Below are 23,420 nucleotides of genomic sequence, written 5' to 3'. Positions count from 1 at the left end.
CCTCCCCCCTCCCTCTCTCCTCCTCCCCCCTCCCTCTCTCCTCCTCCCCCCCCTCCCTCTCTCCTCCTCCCCCCTCCCTCTCTCCTCCTCCCCCCCTCCCTCTCTCCTCCTCCCCCCTCCCTCTCTCCTCCTCCCCCCCTCCCTCTCTCCTCCTCCCCCCCCTCCCTCTCTCCTCCTCCCCCCCTTCCTTCCTCTGTTAGTGGTGGGGGGGGGGGGGGGTGCGGCGTTAGTGGGGGTGTGGGGGTGCGGCGTTGGAGGGGGGTAGGGGTGGTGAACGGGGTAGGGGTGGTGAAGGGAGGGGGTTGGGGTAGGGGCAGCTGCGTGCAGAGGGGGGGCGACGGTGCGTTGGCCCCGGGCATCCGTCGCCCCCCTCCTCTGCACGCCGCTGCCCCTACCCCAACTCCCTCCCCTCACCACCCCTACCCCCTTCACCACCCCTACACCACTCCAACGCCGCACCCACCCCCCACTAACGCCGCACCCCCCCCCCCACTAACGGAGGAAGGAAGGGGGGGAGGAGGGGGGAGGAGGAAGGAAGGGGGGGAGGAGGAGAGAGGGGGGGGTGTGGGTACCGGCCTTCAGAGGGAGGGGGACGGGGTGTGGGTTGCGGCGTTGAGGGGGGGGACCCGGCGTTGAGGGGGGGGGGGGGTTGCGGCGTTGCGAGAGATGGGGGGCGGCGTTGGAGGGGGGTAGGGGTGGTGGGGAGGGGGGTAGGGGCGTTGGAGGGAGGTAGGGGTGGTGAGGGGGGGTGGTTAGGGTAGGGGGCAGCGGCGTACAGAGGGGGGGGGCGACGGTGCGTTGGCCCCGGGCATCCGTCGCCCCCCCCTCTCTGCCCGCCGCTGCCCCCAAACCCCCCGGATGCCGCAACCCACCCCCCGATGCCGCAACCCCCCGATGGCCGCAACCCCCCCCATGCCGCAACCCACTCCCCCGATGCCGCAACCCACCCCCTCGATGCCGCAACCCACTCCCCCGATGGCCGCAACCCCCCTGATGGCCGCAACCCCCCCGATGGCCGCAACCCACCCGATGGCCGCAACCCACCCCCCCGATGGCCGCAACCCACCCCCCCCCGATGGCCGCAACCCACCCCCCCCGATGCCGCAACCCACCCCCCCCCCCGATGCCGCAACGCACCCCCCCCCCCATGCCGCAACCCACCCCCCCCCCCCGATGCCGCAACCCACCCCCCCCGATGCCGCAACCCCCCCCCCCCCCCATGCCGCAACCCACCCCCCCCCCGATGCCGCAACCCACCCCCGACACTGAACGGCGTCAACCATCATCAATGGTTGACGCCGTTTTAAATCAACTGTGATTTTCGCCGACGTGACCCGTGGCCACGTCGGCGGGACTTCGGCCCATCCGGGCCGGAGATTTAAGGTCAGTGCAAATAAAATGAAATCCCGCCGGCGCCAGCTGTTTTCACAGGCTGCCGGCGGGATTTGCACAACGCCGGTTTTTTACTGGCGGGAGAATTCGAAAACCTGCGGGAGCGGAAATAACGCCGCTTCCCGCCAATTCTCCGACCCTGCGTGGGGTCGGAGAATCCCGCCCTGTGTGTGGAATTGAGCCACTTCCTCCCTAAAACACTCTGCTTTGAATGTCGGCCTTGGAAGCCTGTGGGGTCGGTTACTTCCATCTTAGTTTTGTGGCCCTTTGGATGGAGCTTCATCCAGGACCAGAGTTGATGTGGAAGGAGGTCGATGGAAAGATCCATCGGAACAGGAGGAGGCCATTCAGCCCCTCTATAGCCTGTTACCCATTCAAACCTTTGCCCATCGGGAATGTGAGTTTTGAAATTGGTTCCCACTCTCCTCAGCTTTTTGAGGGAGAGAGAATTTCCCATTTCCGCTCCTCTTTTTGTGAAGACGTCCTTCCTGACACCACCCGGAGTGGCCTGGCTCTCATTTAACCTTATTTTCTGGCTTCTATTCCAGACCGTCGCCATAAACGATCCCCTAATCAAACCCTTTAATCACCTTAAACAGCATGATTATGGTACTTCTGTATAAGTCTGTGCAAAACCTTCCTCACATTCTAACTCTGTCAGCCCCTCAATAATCTTTATTGTCACAAGTAGGCTTACATTAACACCGCAATAAAGTTACTGTGAAAAGCCCCTAGTCGCCACATTCCGGCACCTGTTCGGGTACACAGAGGGAGAATTCAGAATGTCCAATTCACCTAACAAGCACGTCTTTCGGGACTTGTGGGAGGAAGCCGGAGCACCCGGAGGAAACCCACACAGACACGGGGAGAACGTGCAGACTCCGCACAGACAGTGATCCAAGCCGAGAATCGAACCCGGGACCCTGGAGCTGTGAAGCAACAGTGCTAACCACTGTGCTATTGTGCTGCACCTTCTCCAAGGTCAGTCTATCCTTCTTGAGGTGCGCAGTTCCCCCCACATGGGGTCAGATTAAAGTTCTATACAACTGAAGTATAATGTCATGTCCTTTGAGATTAGAACTAACATTCCACTGGGCTTTTTGATTACGTTTTGTACCCGTGCTGTTAATTTTGTATTAATGTGTGCACATGGATACCAAAATCTCATGGTTCCTTCGCAGCTTCCCACCGCTCACCATTAGAAAATGGCTGCAATTTATCTTCCTTAGACCCAGTGATGGCCGCACTGGTGAAGTGTGGCTGCACCCCCTCAAGGCCATTTCTATCCTCCCTGATTGCAGTTTGGCTGTGATGCCCCTTACAGTGAAATAGCCTGCACGCATTCTCTGTGTGGGCCCTTTGCGAAGTCATCGGGTGGGGCTCTCTGTCCCGCGCCCCCGGGATTCTCCTGTCCCGCGCCCCGGGTTTCTCCGTCTCGCGCCCCCCGGGATTCACCGTCCCTCGCCCCCGGGATTCACCGTCTCGCGCCCCGGGATTCACCGTCTCGCGCCCCCGGGATTCACCGTCTCGCGCCCCCGGGATTCACCGTCTGCGCTCCCGGGATTTTCCGTCCCGCACCCCCGGGATTCACCGCCCGCGCACCCGGGATTCACCGTCTCGCGCCCCCGGGATTCACCGTCTCGCGCTCCCGGGATTCTCCGTCCCGCGCCCCCGGGATTCACCGTCCCGCGCTCCCGGGATTCTCCGTCCCGCGCCCCCGGGATTCTCCGTCCCGCGCTCCCCGGGATTCTCCGTCCCACGCCCCCGGGATTCTCCGTCCCGCGCCCCCGGGATTCTCCGTCCCGCGCCCCCGGGATTCTCCGTCTCGCGCCCCCGGGATTCTGCGCCCCAGGATTCTCCGTCCCCCACCCCCGGGATTCTCCGTCCCGCGCCCCCGGGATTCTCCGTCTCGCGCCCCCGGGATTCTGCGCCCCGGGATTCCCCGTCCCGCGCCCCCGGGATTCTCCGTCCCGCGCCCCCGGGATTCTCCGTCCCGCGCCCCCGGGATTCTCCGTCTCGCGCCCCCCGGGATTCTGCGCCCCCGGGATTCTCCATCCCGCGCCCCCGGGATTCTGCGCCCCCGGGATTCTCTGTCCCGCGCCCCCGGGATTCTCCGGCCCCCGCACCCGGGATTCTCCGTCCCGCGCTCCCCGGGATTCTCCGGCCCGCGCCCCCGGGATTCTCCGTCCCGCGCTCCCCGGGATTCTCTGTCCCGCGCCCCCGGGATTCTCCGTCCCGCGCCCCCGGGATTCTCCGTCCCGCGCCCTCGGGATTCTCCGTCCCGCTCCCCCGGGATTCTCCGTCCCGCGCCCCCGGGATTCTCCGTCCCTCGCCCCCGGGTTTCTCCGTCCCGCGCCCCCGGGATTCTCCGTCCCGCGCCCCCGGGATTCTCCGTCCCGCGCCCCCGGGATTCTCTGTCTCGCGCCCCCGGGATTCTGCGCCCCGGGATTCTCCGTCCCGCGCCCCCGGGATTCTCTGACTCGCGCCCCCGGGATTCTCCGTCCCGCGCCCCCGGGATTCTCCGTCCCGCGCCCCCGGGATTCTCCGTCCCGCGCCCCCGGGATTCACTGTCCCGCGCCCCCGGGATTTTCTGTCTCGCGCCCCCGGGATTCTCTGTCCCGCGCCCCCGGGATTCTCTGTCCCGCGCCCCCGGGATTCTCTGTCCCGCGCCCCCGGGATTCTCTGTCCCGCGCCCCCGGGATTCACCGTCCCGCGACCCCGGGATTCTCCGTCCCGCGCCCCCGGGATTCACTGTCCCGCGCCCCCGGGATTCTCTGTCTCGCGCCCCCGGGATTCACTGTCCCGCGCCCCCGGGATTCTCTGTCTCGCGCCCCCGGGATTCTCTGTCCCGCGCCCCCGGGATTCTCTGTCCCGCGCCCCCGGGATTCTCTGTCCCGCGCCCCCGGGATTCTCTGTCCCGCGCCCCCGGGATTCACCGTCCCGCGACCCCGGGATTCTCCGTCTCGCGCCCCCGGGATTCTCCGTCCCGCGCCCCCGGGATTCACCGTCTCGCGCCCCCGGGATTCTGCGCCCCGGGATTCTCCGTCCCCCGCTCCCGGGATTCTCTGACTCGCGCCCCCGGGATTCTCCGTCCCGCGCCCCCGGGATTCTCCGTCCCGCGCCCCCGGGATTCTCCGTCCCGCGCCCCCGGGATTCACTGTCCCGCGCCCCCGGGATTTTCTGTCTCGCGCCCCCGGGATTCTCTGTCCCGCGCCCCCGGGATTCTCTGTCCCGCGCCCCCGGGATTCTCTGTCCCGCGCCCCCGGGATTCTCTGTCCCGCGCCCCCGGGATTCACCGTCCCGCGACCCCGGGATTCTCCGTCCCGCGCCCCCGGGATTCACTGTCCCGCGCCCCCGGGATTCTCTGTCTCGCGCCCCCGGGATTCACTGTCCCGCGCCCCCGGGATTCTCTGTCTCGCGCCCCCGGGATTCTCTGTCCCGCGCCCCCGGGATTCTCTGTCCCGCGCCCCCGGGATTCTCTGTCCCGCGCCCCCGGGATTCTCTGTCCCGCGCCCCCGGGATTCACCGTCCCGCGACCCCGGGATTCTCCGTCTCGCGCCCCCGGGATTCTCCGTCCCGCGCCCCCGGGATTCACCGTCTCGCGCCCCCGGGATTCTCTGTCCCGCGCCCCCGGGATTCTCTGTCCCGCGCCCCCGGGATTCTCCGTCCCGCGCCCCCGGGTTTCACCGTCTCGCGCCCCCGAGATTCTCCATCCCGCGCCCCCGGGATTCTGCGCCCCGGGATTCTCCGTCCCGCGCCCCCGGGATTCTCTGTCCCGCGCCCCCGGGATTCTCCGTCCCGCGCCCCCGGGTTTCACCGTCTCGCGCCCCCGAGATTCTCTGTCTCGCGCCCCCGGGATTCTGCGCACCGGGATTCTCCGTCCCGCGCCCCCGGGATTCTCCGACTCGCGCCCCCGGGATTCTCCGTCCCGCGCCCCCGGGATTCACCGTCCCGCGACCCCGGGATTCTCCGTCTCGCGCCCCCGGGATTCTCCGTCCCGCGTCCCCGGGATTCTCCGTCCCGCGCCCCCGGGATTCACCGTCCCGCGACCCCGGGATTCTCCGTCTCGCGCCCCCGGGATTCTCCGTCCCGCGCCCCCGGGATTCTCCGTCCCGCGCCCCCGGGATTCACCGTCTCGCGCCCCCGGGATTCTCCGTCCCGCGGCCCCGGGATTCTCCGTCCCGCGCCCCCGGGATTCTCCGTCCCGCGCCCCCGGGATTCTCCGTCTCGCGCCCCCGGGATTCTCCGTCCCGCGCCCCCGGGATTCTCCGTCCCGCGCCCCCGGGATTCTCCGTCTCGCGCCCCCGGGATTCTCCGTCCCGCGCCCCCGGGATTCTCCGTCCCGCGCCCCCGGGATTCTCCATCCCGCGCCCCCGGGATTCTCCGTCCCGCGCCCCCGGGATTCTCCGTCCCGCGCCCCCGGGATTCTCCGTCCCGCGGCCCCGGGATTCTCCGTCTCGCGCCCCCGGGATTCTCCGTCCCATGCCCCGGGATTCTCCGTCTCGCCAGCCGTCAAATGGGGATTCCCATTGTGGGCAAACCACGCCGTCGGGAAATCCCTGGGCTGCCGGCGCAATGGAGAATCCTGACAGCGGAGAATCGAATGATATTTGGGACAGGAGCAACTAGGCTCAGTGGAATCTGTGCCCCGGCAAGATCTCAGTCCGAGGAGGAGTGGTGAAAATCCGACTCTTCCTTGACTAGGCGTTGGATTTTAGGGATGCACCAAGCTCCGCCTCTTTCTACCGTGGCCCCTCCCACAACAATTTACTCCTCCTTCTCTTTCCAACCTTGCTTTGCCTTTGGGTTCCTGATAGAATCCAGATTGACACTCCCAGTGTAACACTGAGGGAGTGCTGAACTGCCAGAGGTGCTGTCTTTCGGATGAAACATTCATGAGCCTGTCTGCTCTCTCAGGCGGATGTAACAGATCCCGTGACACTGTTTCCAAGAAGAGCGGGGATGTTCTCCCCGCTGTCCTAGGGACAATATCTAACCCTCAACCAATGTTATCCCCCCCACCCCCCCCCCCCCCCCCGTCACCCCCCCCCCCCCCCCCCCCCCCCCCCCCCCCCCCCCCCCCCCCCCCCACGAAACCCATGGGGATGAACCGATTAATCTTCCTGTGAGCCTGGTGGAGTATGAGCTGAGAGCAGAGACCCATCAGCGGGATATTAGAGTTGGGACATAAGAGTGGGTTAGCCCTGCTGCCTCACGGCGCCGAGGTCCCAGGTTCGATCCCGGCTCTGGGTCACTGTCCGTGTGGAGTTTGCACATTCTCCCCGTGTTTGCGTGGGTTTTGCCCCCATAACCCAAAGATGTGCAGGGTAGGTGGATTGGCCACGCTAAAATGCCCCTTAATTGGAAAAAATGAATTGGGTACTCTAATTTTTTTTAAAAAAAAGAGTTGGGACATAAAGGCCGACCAAGGTGGTGGCCGTTCTGCTGTGTGCTGTCCCGGCTGGGACGCTAATTGTGTTTGCACATAGTTTACTTTAACCTTTTTGTTGAACTCTCTTACCGGGCTTCTCTGTGACCACTAAAACCAACATCATAAAAAAACCAGATTATTTAGCCATCGTCACATTGCTGTTTGTGGGAGATTACTGTGCACAAATTTGCTGCTGTGTTTTTTGACATTAATGCGGTGACTACACTTCAAAATAATTGGCTGTCAAGCACTTTGGGATTTCCCATGGTGTTCTTTCTTTTTTGGAAGGCATGATAGAAATGCAAATCCTTTCCTTTTCCTCTCCCTATCATGAGGCATTGACATCACTGAGATTTTGGAATGTTTTACAGACAGCAGCTCTGCTGGCCGGCCAGTTTGAAGACCTTATCGATGAGTATGTGATCGTGGATTGCCGCTACCCATACGAATACAATGGAGGGCACATAAAGGTTTGTTCCTTACTCGCTGTTTATGGTCTGGCAGTTTGCGGCTGTGTATTTTCCTCTTCTCTCCATTTCAGGTTCGAGATAGTTGTTCCTTTTCCTCCATCTTATCCCCCTCCCCCCATAGCAGGGGGCAAGGGAGAGACGTTATTCTTTCTCACTCTTAGACTGAAATGTGTTTTTGAGGAACTCAGTCCACTGCTGTGTGTTCGGGTTCCGTAGGATCAGAAGACACAGGAGCAGAATTAGGCCATTCGGCCCATTGAGTCTGCTCCGCCATTCAATCATGGCTGATATTTTTCTCATCCCCATTCTCTTGCCTTCTCCCCATAACCCCTGATCCCCTTACTAATCAAGTACCTATCTAGCTCTGTCTTAAAGACACTCAGTGATTTGGCCTCCACAGCCTTCTGCGGCAAAGAGTTCCACAGATTCACCACCCTCTGGCTGAAGAAATTCCTCCTCATCTCTGTTTTAAAGGATCATCCCTTTAATCTGAGATTGTGTCCTCTGCTTTTAGATTTTCCTTCAAGTGGAAACATCCTCTCCACGTCCACTCTATCCAGGCCTCGCAGTGTCCTGTAAGTTTCAATAAGATACCCCCTCATCCTTCTAAACTTCAATGAGTACAGACTCAGAGTCCTCAACCGCTCTTCATACGACAAGCTCTTCATTCCAGGGATCATTCTTGTGAACCTCCTCTGGACCCTTTCTAAGGCCAGAACACCCTTCCTTAGATACGGGGCCCAAAACTGCTTACAATACTCCAAATGGGTCTGACCAGAGCCTTATACAGCCTCAGAGGTACATCCCTGCTCTTGTATTCCAGCTCTCTTGATAAGAATGCTAACATTGCATTTGCCTTCCGAACTGCCGACTGAACCTGCACATTAACCTTATGAGAATTCTGAACCAGGACTCCCAAGTCCCTTTGTGCTTCTGATTTCCTAAGCTATTTCCCCATTTAGAAACTAGTCTATGCCTCTGTACTTCGTACCAAAGTGCATAACCTCACACTTTACCACATTGTATTCCATCTGCCACTTCTGTGCCCACTCTCCTAGCCTGACTATGTCCTTCTGCAACCTCCCTGCTTCCTCAATACTACTATCCATGGCTGTACCTTGCCCTTAGCACCATGGGCTCTTACCTTATTTAGAAGCCTCCTGTACGACATATTGTCAAAGGCCTTCTGGAAATCCAAATTAATCACGTCCACTGGCTCTCGTGTCTAATTTCCTCATTCCCTCTCAAAGAATTCTGACAGATTTGTCAGATGTGACCTCCCCTCGATGAAGCCGTGCTGACTCAGTCCTATTATATCATGCACTTCTAAGTACTCCGCGATCTCATCTTTAATAATGGACTGTAAAATCTTAGCAACAACTGTAGTCAAGCTAACCGGCCTATAATTTCCCGTCTTCTCTCTCCCTTCTTAAACAGGGGTGTTACATTAGCCGCTTTCCAGTCCTCTGGGACCCTCCCTGCCTCCAGTGATTCTGAAAGATCACTGCCAATGTCTCCACAATCTCCTCAGCTGTCTCCTTCCGAACCCTGGGCTGTAGTCCATCCGGTCTGGGTGAATTATCCACCTTCAGATCTTTCAGTTTCCTCAGCACCTTCTCCTTGGTGATGGCCACGATAACTCACCTCTGCTCCCTGACTCTCTTCAAGTTCTGGTATCCCACTGGAGTCTTCCACCGTGAAGACTGATGCAACGTAACTATTCAGTTCCCTTGCCATTTATTTGTTTCCTATTATTACTTCCCCAGTCTCATTTTCCAGTGGTCCAATGTTTATTCTTGTCTCTCTCTTAGCTTTTATTCATTGAAAAAAAACTCTTCCTATCTTCTTTTATTTATTATTTTTAAAAAAAATATTTTTCCTATCTTCTCTTATATTACTAGCTAGCTTACACTCATATTTCATCTTCTCTCTGCCTTAATGCTTTTTTATTTGTCCTCTGCTCACATTACAGGCTTCCCAATCTTCTGGCTTCCCGCTAATCCTCGCAACCTTGTATGCTTTTTATTTTGCTTTCATGTTGTCCCTGATTTTCCTTGTCAGCCATGGTTGCCTTGTCCTCCCTTTAGCATGTTTCTTCCTCCTTGGGAGTGAATTTCTATTCCGGTTCCTGTCCCATTCCTGTTCCCACTCCTGATCTCATTCCTGATCCAGATAGCCAAGAGGACTGGATTGGGTTTTTCTCTGCATGATGCCTAACCTGGTTGAACAGCCTCCCAGTTCCTCGCTGTCCAGCCACACGCTTGAGTGCCGGTCATTTAGTCAATTAGATTGAAAGGTGGGTCACACCCAATGGAATTGTTTCATTTTCCTGGGTGAGATTGAGGTGCGGGTCAGTGGGCAGAATGGTGGCTTCTGAGGCAGAAAACTGGGGTTCGAATCCAGTTCAGGGACCTGAGCATAAAAATCTAGATCAGGGCTGGGCAAACTACAGCCCGCGGGCCGCATGCGGCCTGCCAAAGGTCTTTATGCGGCCCACCAAGATCAAGTCATTAAAAAAAAAATTAATTTTTTTTAAATTTTAAGGTTAATGGGGGGGGGGGGGGGGGGGGGGGGCGGTGCTGTTGGGTTACTGGTATAGGGTACATGCGTTGACTTGAGTAGGGTGATCATTGCTCGGCACAACATGTGTTTCATGTGAAGTTTCTACTTTAAAATATTAATTAATAAAAATTAATTGCTTTTCTTTTCTTTAAAAACCTTTTATTTTGGCTATTTTAAATATTAATTATTTTACTTAATATACTATGCGGCCCTTTAAAATTGTGAATTTCTGAATGTGGCCCTTGCACGGAAAAGTTTGCCCACCCCTGCTCTAGATGGACACTGCCAAGGAGTACTGAGAGAATGCGGCAGTGTCAGAGGTACGGTGTCTTGGATGAAATATTAAACTGAAGCTCTCTCTCCCCATGTCGCTGGCTACAAAACGATCCAAAGGCCCTTTTCAAAAACGATTGGGGCAGTTCGCCCTGGAATCCTAGCAAATATTAATCCCGCAATAAAAATCGCTAAAACAGATCTTCTGATCACGATCACATTTTAAAAAATTAATTCACAGGACATGGCTGGGCCAGCGTTTATTGCCCATCCCTGATTGCCCCTGAGCTGACAGAAGCATTTAAGGGTCAATCACAGGGCTAAGGTTCGGGGGGTGGCATGGAGCCCAGACTGGGTAAGGACGGCAGATTTCCTTCCCTAAAGAACATGAGTGAACCAGATGGTTTTATTTACTCCACAATTGACAATAGTTTCATGATTATCATTGGACTTTTAATTCCATGATTTGTAATTCAAATTTCGCCAGGGTCCCCAGAACATTACTCTGGGGATTGTAACTAGGCCAGTGACAACGCCACAACGCTACACATTGCTGTCTGTGGGAGCTTGCTGTGCACAAATTGCCTGTCACATTTTCTGTAACATTTCAAAACTGTACCACTGGGACATCCTGCAGTGGTGAAAGGTGCTACAGGAATGCAATATCTTTCTTTAATTTCTTCATCACGCTGAGGGAAATGTAAAATATTCCTCTCTGTCCCTTCTGAAGACTTTTCCGTGTGTGTTTTTCAGGGAGCTGTGAACCTGTACACTGAGGAGCAGCTTATCGACACATTCTTTCCACGTCAGGCAGCGTCAGGCCCCAGAATGCATTGTCGGGTCATCATCCTTCACTGCGAGTTCTCCTCGGAGCGTGGTCCCAAATTGTAAGTTGTCATTCTGCTACTTCTACGTCCTCGCCTGCCCTCATTGGCTTTCAAATTATATAAAGATTATTATAATCTTTATGTAATAATCTTTATAATAATAATAAGCTTTATTGTCACAAGTAGTCCCATTAACACTGCAATGAAGTTACGGTGAAAAGCCCCTAGTCACCACATTCCGGCGCCTGTTCGGGTACACTGAGGGAGAATTCAGAATGTCCAATTCACCTAACCTGCACACCTTTGGACTGTGGGAGGAAACCGGAGCACCCGGAGGAAACCCACGCAGACACGGGGGAGAACGTGCAGACTCCACACAGACAGTGACCCAAGCCGGGAATCGAACCCGGGATCCTGGCGCTGTGAAGCAACAGTGCGAACCATTGTGCTACCGTGCCGCTCTCTGCACTTCCCAAGTACTTCATTGCCTGGGAGGCTCTTTGGAACATCCAGAGGGTTGTGAAAGGTGCTACATAAATGCAATCTCTTTTCTTTCTTATTCTGTTGCCTCGCTGCTTCTGGCTCCTCTGTAGCGACACACATTATGGAGGTGTCAAGAGATCGCCCATCCCCGGTGTCTCTGCCAGTGATATTCCTGAGGCAAGCACATGAGAAGGCCTTGATTTCTATGTGCCCTGCATGTTTTCTCTGCTTTACGCCCGAGATCAAATCGATTCCAGCGGGAAATCGCAGGCGATCAGTGTGACCAACTATCCCATTCCCCACCCTGAAATATCCCAAACCTTTTTCCCCGAGAGTTGGTCACCTTGCACCCATATCCCACTCGAAAGCAGCTAATTATGTGACATTAACGTGAGCAGCTCAAACACACGGCACATTGTTGTATGATTGGATTTTAAAAATCATAAATGACTGAAAAATAATAAAGTTAATGGGCGGGATTCTCCTTTCTGGGGCCTAATTCCCCACGCCGGCGGGAAAACCGGTGTGAACGACTCCGGCGTAAACAGCCCCCGAAAGTGCATGCGCGATGGGGTTCTCCTCTCCGCGCCGGCCATGGTGGAGCCCTAAAGGGGCCGGCGCGGAAGGAAGGAGTGCCCTCATGGCACAGGCCCGCCCGCAGATCGGTGGGCCCCGATCGTGGGCCAGGCCACCATGGGGGCCCCCCGGGGGTCAGATTCCCCCTCCCCGCTCCGGGGACCGCCCCTGCCGACCGACCCCCCAGGTCCCGCCGTGTGGGACTATATCTAATCCACGCCGGTGGGACTGGCCAGAAACAGACGGCCTCTCGGCCCATCGGGCCCTGGGGAATTGCCGGGTGGTGGGGGGGGGGGGGGCGCTGCCAACGGCACCCGACCGGCGTGGCATGAACCCCGCCCGAAAAACAGCGCCGGAGAATACGGCAGCCGGCGTCGGGGAGGCGGAGCGGGATTCCCGGGGATTCTCCGACCCGGTTGGGGGGGGGGGGGTTGGAGAATCCCGCTGAATGTCAGTAGACTCACACCAGGTTTGAACCCGGGGTCCTGATGCAATCAGCTGACCTGATTCCCCACACAAAATATTATTCTCTTTCCCCCTCCAGTTGTCGGAATCTCAGGAGAATGGACCGGAATGTAAATGTGTATCCCAGCCTCTGTTTTCCAGAACTTTACATACTGAAAGATGGATACAAGGAATTCTTCCAGGAGTTTGAGGTAACACAGCTAGGATAGCTAACAGTGAACAGGGGTCAATGGGGCAAATTCAGGATGATGGTCAGTTTCAACAGATAGAGAGTGTGCAAGAGAGATAGAAAGAATGACTGAAATAGAGGACCAAATCATAGAATCCCCACAGTGCAGAATTAGGCCATTCGGCCCATTGAGTCTGCACTGACCCTCCAAAGAGCATTCTATCTAGGCCCACTACCCTGCCCAATCCCTGTAACCCCACGTAACCTGCACATCTTTGGACTGTGGGAGGAAACTGGAGCACCCGGAGGAAACCCATGCACACACGGGGAGAACGTGCGGTCACCCAAGACCAGAATCGAGCCCGGTTCCCTGGTGCTGTGAGGCAGCAGTGCTAACCACTGTGTCGCCTGTCCAACGCACTGTGAATGGTGCTGTGTGAGTTAAAATCATGTCCAGTGTGTGTATGAGAGAGACAGAAAGGGAAAGAGAGAGATGGAGATGGAAAAAGAGATACAAAGGGTAAAACAGAGAGACAGAGGAAGAGACAATGAGATAAATGAAGAGGAGAAGCAAAGAACAGAGGGAGACAGAGAGAGAGAGTGAGACAGATAATAAGAAAGAGAGATACAGAGAATTTCCTTGGAGTTATTCCTGATGGTCTGTGGTAATATCGGAAGACGAACAGTAACCATAATTACCCAGTTTATCTGGAGCTGACACCAAACCTCCGCCAAGGTTGCATAGAGTAAATCTGCTGTTGAAAGAGATCAGGAGAGTGTGAGAGAGATAGAGAGTGAAGGAGCAGAGAGGGAGGCACCAAGATAGAGAGACAGCGAAAGAGATAGAGCGATAGACTGATACATGGAATGTGAGTGGGAGATAGAAAAGAGACACAAAGGACCTTGGCAGAGGCATCAGCACAGAGAGATCGAAAGAGAGGAAGAGAAAGGCAGATAAAGGAGATTATCATTGAAAGGAAGGAACTATTGAGATAAATAGACAGACTGACGTGATGCAGAGAAAGAAAGATATGCACCAAGAGAAGGGATGAGCTCTGGAGCAATAATGTGTGTTTTCCTTTAATTCGGTCGTCCTTTAACCCATTTCTTTGCCGTGTAGACATTCTGTGAACCTCGGGGGTACATCCAGATGCACCACAAGGATTATAGGGAGGAACTTCGCTCAATGCACAGGAAAGGGCGGTCGGTGGCGAGATATCGCAGGCGGAAGGAACTATTCCAAACAGCAAGTGGACATTGAAAGGATGGTCAAGACCTCGACTTTTGAACAACCATTTAATAACTTTACTGTGTTAAAGACCTGCTCGTTCACCATACACTTTACTGGTCAAATCAACAGCAGCCTTCCTTGATGACAGCCCCTCACAGAATTACTGACTCTTTGCTTGGAGGCCAAGCAAATTCATAATCAAGAATAAAATGCTTAGGTCATGTTTGTACACCAGGTGAGCCGGGGGAATCTTACCACTGTGCCCAATGTCACATCAAACACTCCCAGGACAGGTACAGCATGGGGTTAGATACAGAGTAAAGCTCCCTCTACATTGTCCCCATCAAACACTCCCAGGACAGGTACAGCACAGGGTTAGATACAGAGTAAAGCTTCCTCTACACTGTCCCATCAAACACTCCCAGGACAGGTACAGCACGGGGTTAGATACAGAGTAAAGCTCCCTCTACACTGACCCCATCAAACACTCCCAGGACAGGTACAGCATGGGGTTAGATACAGAGTAAAGCTCCCTCTACACTGTCCCCATCAAACACTCCCAGGACAGGTACAGCACGGGGTTAGATACAGAGTAAAGCTCCCTCTACACTGACCCCATCAAACACTCCCAGGACAGGTACAGCACGGGGTTAGATACAGAGTAAAGCTCCCTCTACACTGTCCCCATCAAACACTCCCAGGACAGGTACAGCACGGGGTTAGATGCAGAGTAAAGGCTTTTCACTATTTTTCTAACAAACAAGTTAAAATGAAAATATCAAGTCATAATCTAATTTTTGATCATATTCTGTGAATTTTTAGAAAAAAAGTCACGTGAATGATGTTGTAGGGTTCTGTTTGTGAAACGTTTTCGGAAAATGTCATATTACTTTAATGTAACATCCATATTAAAACTAAATGAGCCGATCTGTCACCCACTGTCTATTTGAAACCTTCAAACCCAAGCAGCAATGTCCTGCAGTAATACCGTTTCACTGGGGAGTGAGCTCCTAGATATTGACCGTGCGACGGTGAAGGAACGGCGATATATTTCCTTGTCAGGATGGTGAGTGACTTGGAGGGGAACCTCCAGGTGGTGGGGTTTCCAGGTATCTGCGACCCTTGCTCTTCTAGGTGGTAGTGGTCGTGGGTTTGGAAGGTGCTGCTGAAGGAGTCTTGGTGAGTTGCTGCAGTGCATCTTGTAGATGGTACACACGACTGCTACTGTGCGACAGCAGTGGAGGGGGTGAATGTTTGTGGATCTGGTGCCAGTCAAGTGGGCTGCTTTGACCTCGATGGTGTTGAGTTTCTTGAGTGTTGTTGGAGCTGTACTCATCCAGGCAAGTGGAGAGTATTCCATCACACTCCTGACTTGTGCCTTGTAGATGGTGGAGGAGAGTCAGGAGGTGAGTTACTTATCGCAAAATTCCCAGCCTCTGGCCTGCGCTTGTAGCCACAGTATTAATATGGCTAGTCCATTCAGATGCTGGTCAATGGTAACCCCCAGGATGTTAATAGTGGAGAATCATCAATGGTAATCCCAATGGAAGAGACAATAACTTTCAATTACCAGTTAAACAATGCTTAACAATACAATTAAACAATCCTAACTGCTATCTTTATCTCCACTCAAACAAAAACCCATCTCAGGTCACAATCCACTTTTAAATACAGTGAGCAGACTCAGGAACACTTGCCCAATTGAGATAAACTACTTTGAGTAAGCGATATTCTTCAGGACTCAGCTTGCAGGTTCTTGCCAAGTACCAGCCTTTGAAATTGCTCCTGTTCTGTTCACAGGCAAATCTGTAATTCACTGTCCTGAGATCAGCTGCTCAACTGTCCACAGCCAACTCCTTTCCTGAACTGTTTCTCCAGAAACTGCTGGTCTGTTCCCAGACGCATCTAACCTCACTGCACTGAGCGCAGCTTCTTGTCTGCTCACATCTCAATCTAAAACGAAACTCAAACTCCATAGAACATAGAACAGTACAGCACAGAACAGGCCCTTCGGCCCTCGATGTTGTGCCGAACAATGATCACCCTAACTTAAACCCACGTAACCCGTAACCAACAATCCCCCCATTAACCTTACACTACGGGCAATTTAGCATGGCCAATCCACCTAACCCGCACATCTTTGGACTGTGGGAGGAAACCGGAGCACCCGGAGGAAACCCACGCACACACAGGGAGGACGTGCAGACTCCACACAGACAGTGACCCAGCCGATAATCGAACCTGGACCCTGGACTGTGAATCATTGATGCTAACCACCATGCTACCGTGAGGCTCCAGAAACTCCTTCAGCGCCTGGCTTGTCCCATTACCTATTATCTTGCTAATACTAAACACAATGGCCGATATTCTCCGACCCGACACTGGCTTCACCATTCTCCGGCGCTGTTTTTCAGGCGCTGGCGGGATCGCCGCCATGCCAGTCGGGGGCCGTTGACAGTGCCCCCCCCCCCCCCCCCCCCCCCCCGCCGATTCTCTGGGCCCTGATGGGCCGAGTGGCCGGCGAGTTGGGCGAGTCCCGCCAGCGTGGATTACTCCCCTCCCACACGGAGGGACCTGGAAGGTAAGTGTGCGGGGGCCGTCCTGGCGGGGGGGGGGGGGGGGGGGGGGGGGTGATCCGACCCCAGGAGGGACCCCCACGGTGGTCTGGCCCGCGATCGGGGCCTACCGATTGGCAGGCAGGCTGATTCCGTAGGGGCTTACATTACTCTGCGCCGGGCCCCTGTCGGGCTCCGCCATATTGCCCGGGAAGGGAACCCCGCGCATGCGCAGAAATATGCTGACCGTTCCGCGCATGCGCAGAATCGCGCGGGCCATTCTGCGCCGGCTGGAGCTGCGGCGACCACTCCGGCGGCAACCTAGCCCCCTAGAACGGTGAGAGTTCCTCACTTTCGGGGGCTGTTGACGCCGGAGTCGTTGGCGTTGGTTTTCATGTTGGCGTGGGGACATTGTTACAGAATCCCGCCCAATGTCTCTAATTATTTACTCCCCAGGGAACCATCTTTATATAAACAAAAGGCCATTCGCCAAACTTTTACCATGCTTCAATTTCATCTGTCACCAAATGTTCTGGCTGCCTTTCAAACCAGAATTACTAAAACATGACTGCAGCAGTTACACAGTACCCCCATTTCTGAAAAGGGTTGCATTCATATAGCACCTTCCCTGATATCAGAATGGCCCAAAGTGCTTTAGAGCCTCTTACAGATAGGAGGGGAATTAATTGCAACAGCCCTGATTTCTCCTCTCACTACCCATCTCCAAACGCAAAGGTGTTTTTGACTTTTGATTTCTCTCCCTTTTGTAAGTATTTTTCCCAGCCCTTAACTTTGGAGTGTTTCAATTCTCTATGAATAACTCACACAGCAAACTGGAGATCAGAGGGAATAAAAGGGCTGGTTTATTTCACACTGCGTGGACCCTTCCTGTTGATGCCCTTTCTTTATTTTTGCTATTTTGATCCATGGGTGTTTAATGGGCTTGTATCCGTAACTCAAACAGGGCAAATGAGGAACTCAAACGTTACAAAACAGACACTGTATTAGCCTTCAGACAGCAGAACTCAGACTTTCTGGCACCCAAGGGATGGGTGGGGCTTGGTTCGATTGGTTGGCTGGTGACTAATGATTTGGCCAAAAGACCTTATTCTGCCCAGTAACAGGTAGTGATTGGGTCCTACCTGAGTGGGATAATTTTCAGAGAGCCAGGGGAGGGAGTAGGAGCCCTGGACACTCAGAGGAAGGGATCTGCTCTCTCTTTCTCCCTCGTTTTCCTCCAGAAAAGCTGTTGAGCTGCTGTATTTCTGAAACTGCAGAGACTTGACTGAATCCACAGTGAAAACCATTGCAGACTGGAAACAGAAAACCTCCGTCTGAGCACCTGGTTTGAAGAAAGCTGTGCTAGAAATAACCATCTGAAACAACAACTCTTATTCTTTTACTTATTAATTTCACGCCCTTCTTTTCCCCTCTGTGTTTGTCTGTGTGTCTTGTATCTGTGTGTGGGGACGAGTTTAAATGAGGTGGCTGGGGGAGGGGGGGTTAGGAATTGGATAATAGTCAACCTGGTGTATTTGCTGCATTTTTAATTATAGATTTTGTTATTAATAAACTTAATTGTGTTTACATTTACAAACCCGGTGATTGTAATTATTGGACAGCCAAGGGCCAAAGACTAGGGGTGTTTGTCTGAGAAATATTTATTAATTTCAATTGTGTTGTGATTCTGGGTCAGGGCATACTAGCCCAGGGGGTCGTAACAACACATTCACAATGCAGGAAAGGGGTTTTGCAATGTTTGCCCCTTTTACACTCACAAGAAAAGCGGGAGAAGAGAAAACATAAATAGTATGGGCCAGGCCACGATAACAATACAAGTAATGGTTTTACTCGAGTCCAGACTTAAATGTCTAAAGGAGCGTTTCTTCAGAGGGTTCGTTGGTTGACTGTCTCCGGGTTACCCATCTTTTCAGAAGTGAGACTTCCACGAGGGGAGCGTGGAGTTGAATTAATCTTGAATACAGAGGTTTAAATGTTTCAGTGGTTCACAGTGTAGATGAGGGCCAGGCGATTGTACAGTGACAGGCGGTTTGCCTGGAGTTCGTGTTCTCTTCAGGTCAAATAGAAAACTGACTATAGATCCACGGCTGATTAAATCAAAGGAATTCAGACAGCTCCTGTCTTCAATATGCAATATTCTGGTTGGCTAATGAGGCGCTTGGTTGAAACTCATTGTATTTTGGAGCAGGTAACGGCCAGGCTATTAACACCATATTGATACTAGGAGTCACAAACAGCTGCCTTTGACCATAGCTGCCTGCTGTGGACATCTTAGAACAGGGGTGGGCAAACTACGGCCCGCGGGCCGCATGCGGCCCGCCAAAGGTATTTCTGCGGCCCTCCAAGTCATTAAAAAAAAAAAAAAAAATTTCTTTTTAATTTTAAAAAAATTAAAAAAAAATTTTTTTTTTTTAAGGTTAATTGGGTGCCAATTGTTGGGTTACTTACTGGTATAGGGTGGATACGTTGACTTGAGTAGGATGATCATTGCTCGGCACAACGTCGAGGGCCGAAGGGCCTGTTCTGTTCTATGTTCTATATGAGGCGCCCAGAATCATAACCGGGTGAAGTAATTATTTTACTTAATATACTATGCGGCCCTTTTGTGAATTGTGAATTTCTGAATGTGGCCCTTGCACGGAAAAGTTTGCCCACCCCTGTCTTAGAACATAGAACATACAGTGCAGAAGGAGGCCATTCGGCCCATCGAGTCTGCACCAACCCACTTAAGCCCCACTTCCACCCTATCCCCATAACCCAATAACCCCTCCTAACCTTTTTTGGTCGCTAAGGGCAATTTATCATGGCCAATCCACCTAACCTGCACGTCTTTGGACTGTGGGAGGAAACCGGAGCACCCGGAGGAAACCCACGCAGACACGGGGGAAATATGCAGACTCCGCACCGACAGTGACCCAGCGGGGAATCAAACCTGGGACCCTGGCGCTGTGAAGCCACAGTGCTATCCACTTGAGCTACCGTGCTGTCCTATCTTGTCTGCTAAACCATTCTATTGACTTAGCAGGAATGTTTATACAATGCAAGGAGTGTTACATTCCAGTGGGTGTGAGGTGTTAACTTTTGTTCACTTTCAAATTTCTCTGAAATGAAAATGAAAAATGAAAATCACTTACGAGGAGGCTTCAAATGAAGTTACTGTGAAAAGCCCCTAGTCACCACATTCCAGCGCCTGTTCGGGGAGGCTGGTACGGGAATTGAACCGTGCTGCTGGCCTGCCTTGGTCTGCTTTAAAAGGCAGCAATTTAGCCCAGTGTGCTAAACCAGCCCCTGAAACTTCCAGAAGCGAGCATGTGATCCGCTGGAGCCATTTTACACCTCGGCAATTGTCCATTTTGAAAAACAGAGAATAAATAATTTAATGAAGTAGTCAGACTGATGGATATTTTTTTCTTCTCATCCCAATGATGATGAGCCAATGAAATACCATTTGAAGTGTTGCCGGAAACATGGATACCAATTTGTGCACAGCAAGCTCCCACAAACAACAATGGATGATCCTTCTCGGCCTCCTCCTGAGGTTCCAGCATCACAGTTGTCAGTCTTCAGTCAATTCAATTCATTCCACGTGATATCAAGAATTGGCTGAAGGCACTGGATACTGCAAAGGCTACTGACCCTGACAATATTCCAGCAATAGTCCTGAAGACGTGCGCTCCAGAACTTGCCGCACCTCTAGCCAAGCTGTTCCAGTGCAGTTACAACATTGCACCTACCCGGCAATGTGGAAAGTTGCCCAGGTGTGTCCTGTACACCAAAAGCAGGACAAATCCAACCCAGTCTATTACCACTCTTATCAGTCTACACTCCATCATCAGTAAAGTGATAGAAGGGGTCATCACCAGTGCTATGAAGTGGCACTTACTTCTCAATAACCTGCTCACTGAGTGAGTTACGGGGATAGGGTGGAGTGGGCTTAAGTAGGATGCTCTTCCCAAGGGCCGGTGCAGACTCGATGGGCCAAATGGCCTCCTTCTGCACTGTAAATTCTATGATTCTATGACACTGAGTTTGGGTTCCGCCAGGGTCACTCAGCTCCTGACCTCATTACAGCCTTGGTTCAAGCATGGGTGAAAGAGCTGAATGCCAGAGGAGAGGTGAGAGTGACTGCCCCTTGACACCAAGGCAGCAAGACTCAAGGGGACATGAGGGAAAGTATTTTCACCCGGAGGGTGAATTCACTGCCTCAGTTGGTGGTTGAGGTTGAAACACTAAACCCATTTAAAAGGTGCCTCGATCTGCATCAGCAAGGCGACTGGACAGGAAAATGGGATTAAAATGAGCGGCTGGCTATTTTCTCCATATTTTTGCCCGATGGGCCAAATGGCCGCTTTCTGCACCAGAACAGTTTTATGGTTGTAGCTTCCGAAAACTAAACTGGATCAATTTCTATGTAAGAGATACATCTGGAAACACTGCAGGGTAATGAATGGAGCAAACTGGTGCTGATGTCGAGTATCGCCCGCGTATTGTATATGTGTAATTACGGTGGCAGAGTTGCTTCAGGCACCATTAGTCTCAGTGTCAGATTGAGATCATTCAGACCCGGGCCGAGTGGAAATTATACATTAATAATGTTGCAAACGCGTTGAAATCGTCACATTTTATCGGGGGGGCGATTATCCCCAGGCGATGCAATATTTGTATTTTGCAAATTTGTTTTGTTAAAAGACATTGGAATCAGAATGGTTTGTTTGGCCAAGGTCGGCAGAGACAATTTGCTGATTGAGAACTCGGCCAGCACAGTCAGCCGCTAGCTCTGAGATACTCAGCAAATCCCAAAGGCGTGTCTAACCCGGGGCTCTGTCTGCAATGCAGAAAAAGCGCCTGGGATTTAACTCTCAAAAAGGTGCCGTTTATTTATTTACGCAAAGCATTAAATTCATACGTGAAATATTGCAATGACCTCATCCTTATTTGATTCAGAAAGTGCAGGCAACCCCTCTATACATAAAAAAAACATCTGTACTAATGACGCACCCATAATATACTTTATACCTTAATGTATAGAAATGAAATAATTGTGGATTTATACACATCCATTCATATTTGAATGAATATACATATGTGGCATATTAAATGATATCCCTGTTTTAGATTGAAAAGTGTGTAAAATCAATCAAATATGAAAGTTTTACATTAATAACAATATCTGGATGATATATTTAATTAACAATTAATTAAACTCATTTTGCACCTCAGAAACAAAACAGGAACTTGATAACAAATATTAATATAATTCTCTGAAGGTTTATTGAGTTTATATGTTGTATACTGGTTAGCATTGTTGCTTCACAGCACCAGGGTCCCAGGTTTTATTCCCGGCTTGGGTCACTGACTACATGGGTTTCCTCCGGGAGCTCCGGTTTCCTCCTGCAGTCCCGCAAGGTGTGCTTGATAGGTGAATTGGACATTCTGAATACTCCCTCTGTGTATCCGAAAGGGGGGCACGGTAGCACAGTGGTTAGCACAGTTGCTTCACAGCTCCAGTGTCCCAGGTTCAATTCCCGGCTTGGGGCACTGTATGTGCGGAGTCTGCACGTTCTCCCCGTGTCTGCGTGGGTTTCCTCTGGGTGCTCCGGTTTCGTCCCACAGTCCAAAGATGTGCAGGTTAGGTGGATTGACCATGATAAATTGCCATTAGTGTCCAAACAGGTTAAAGAACAAAGAACAAAGAATAATATAGCACAGGAACAGGCCCTTCGGCCCTCCAAGCCTGTACCGGTCGTGATACCAACCTTTGCCAAAACCCTGAGCACTTCCTTGTGCCGTATCCCTCTATACCCATCCTATCCATGTGTTTGTCAAGATGCCTTTTGAACGCCGTCAATGTATCTGCTTCCACAACCTCCCCTGGCAACTCAGTGGGTCGCAAGACTGAAATTGGGCTTGTTCACTAACTACAGTCACATGAGTAATATTAAATACATTTAACACATGCCAAATATTTCATAACCATTGCTCAGTGGAAAGGATGATGCTTATAATAAACGAGACAGCATGCAAGCTCAGGCTGAAAGGCAGCAAGTAACATTCGTGCCAACAAACATCTCCAAAAGGGAGAATTGTACCATTGCCTTTGACAAGCAATGGCATTACTATCGCTGAATCCACCACCATCAACATCCTGCGGGTTACCATTGATCAGAAACTGAACTGGACTAGCCACATTAATACTGTGGCTACCAGAGTATGTCAGAGGCTAAGAATCCTGTGGTGAACAACTTACCTCCTGACCCCCCCAAAGCCTGTCCACCATCTACGAGGCACAAGTCAGGAGTGTGATGGAATACTCTCCATTTGCCTGGATGAGCGCAGCTCCAACAACACTCAAAAGGCGCAACACCATCCAGGACAAAGAAACCCGCTTGATTGGTACCCCATTCATGTTAAACATCCATTCCCTCCACCATCGAGGCACAGTGGCAGCCGTGTGTACCATCTACATGATGCACTACAGTAACTCACCAAGGCTCCTTGAACAACACCTTCAAAATTCTCAACCCCTGACATCTAGCAGAATGAGAGCAGCAGACACATGGACCCCACCACCTGGAGGTTCCCCTCCAAGTCACTCATCATCTTGATTTGGAAATATATCGCCGTTCCTTCACTGTCACTGGGTTGCACTCCTGGATCTCCCTCTCTATCAGCACCATGGGTGTACCTACACCACAGCAGTTAAAGGCGGTGGCTCACCATCACCTTATCCTACCAAATGTCCTGCCTTGAGACAATTACCTGCAAATGCTCGCATTCCAAGCATTGTCTGGCATCTCTGACTTTGTCCATATATATGTTTCTGGAACATACCTCTCCATTCACCTGAGGAAGAAGCAGTGCTCCAAAAGCTCGTGTTTGAAACAATCCTGTTGGACTTTAACCTGGTGTTGTAAGACTCCTTACTGTGCCCACCCCAGTCCAACGCCGGCATCTCCACATCATGG

General features: G+C 52.8%; 1 protein-coding gene across 1 annotated transcript in view; it reads left to right on the top strand.

Annotated features, from left to right (window-relative positions):
- The window catches only part of cdc25d (cell division cycle 25 homolog d), a 23,027-nt gene extending 8,783 nt beyond the window's left edge, over positions 1-14,244 (top strand). The window contains exons 4-8 of the mRNA XM_038822218.1: positions 2,574-2,641; positions 7,112-7,293; positions 10,882-11,015; positions 12,559-12,670; positions 13,769-14,244. Coding sequence (XP_038678146.1) covers positions 2,574-2,641; positions 7,112-7,293; positions 10,882-11,015; positions 12,559-12,670; positions 13,769-13,909 — 637 coding nt within the window. The 3' untranslated portion in view covers positions 13,910-14,244. The remainder of the gene's footprint in view (positions 1-2,573; positions 2,642-7,111; positions 7,294-10,881; positions 11,016-12,558; positions 12,671-13,768) is intronic.
- The last annotated feature ends 9,176 nt before the right edge of the window (positions 14,245-23,420 follow it).

This window comes from Scyliorhinus canicula, chromosome 16 (assembly GCF_902713615.1).
Source record: "Scyliorhinus canicula chromosome 16, sScyCan1.1, whole genome shotgun sequence".
Lineage (NCBI taxonomy): Eukaryota > Metazoa > Chordata > Chondrichthyes > Carcharhiniformes > Scyliorhinidae > Scyliorhinus > Scyliorhinus canicula.
The sequence above is the reverse complement of the archived record's forward strand: the minus strand, read 5'-3'. Positions and strand labels throughout refer to the sequence as shown.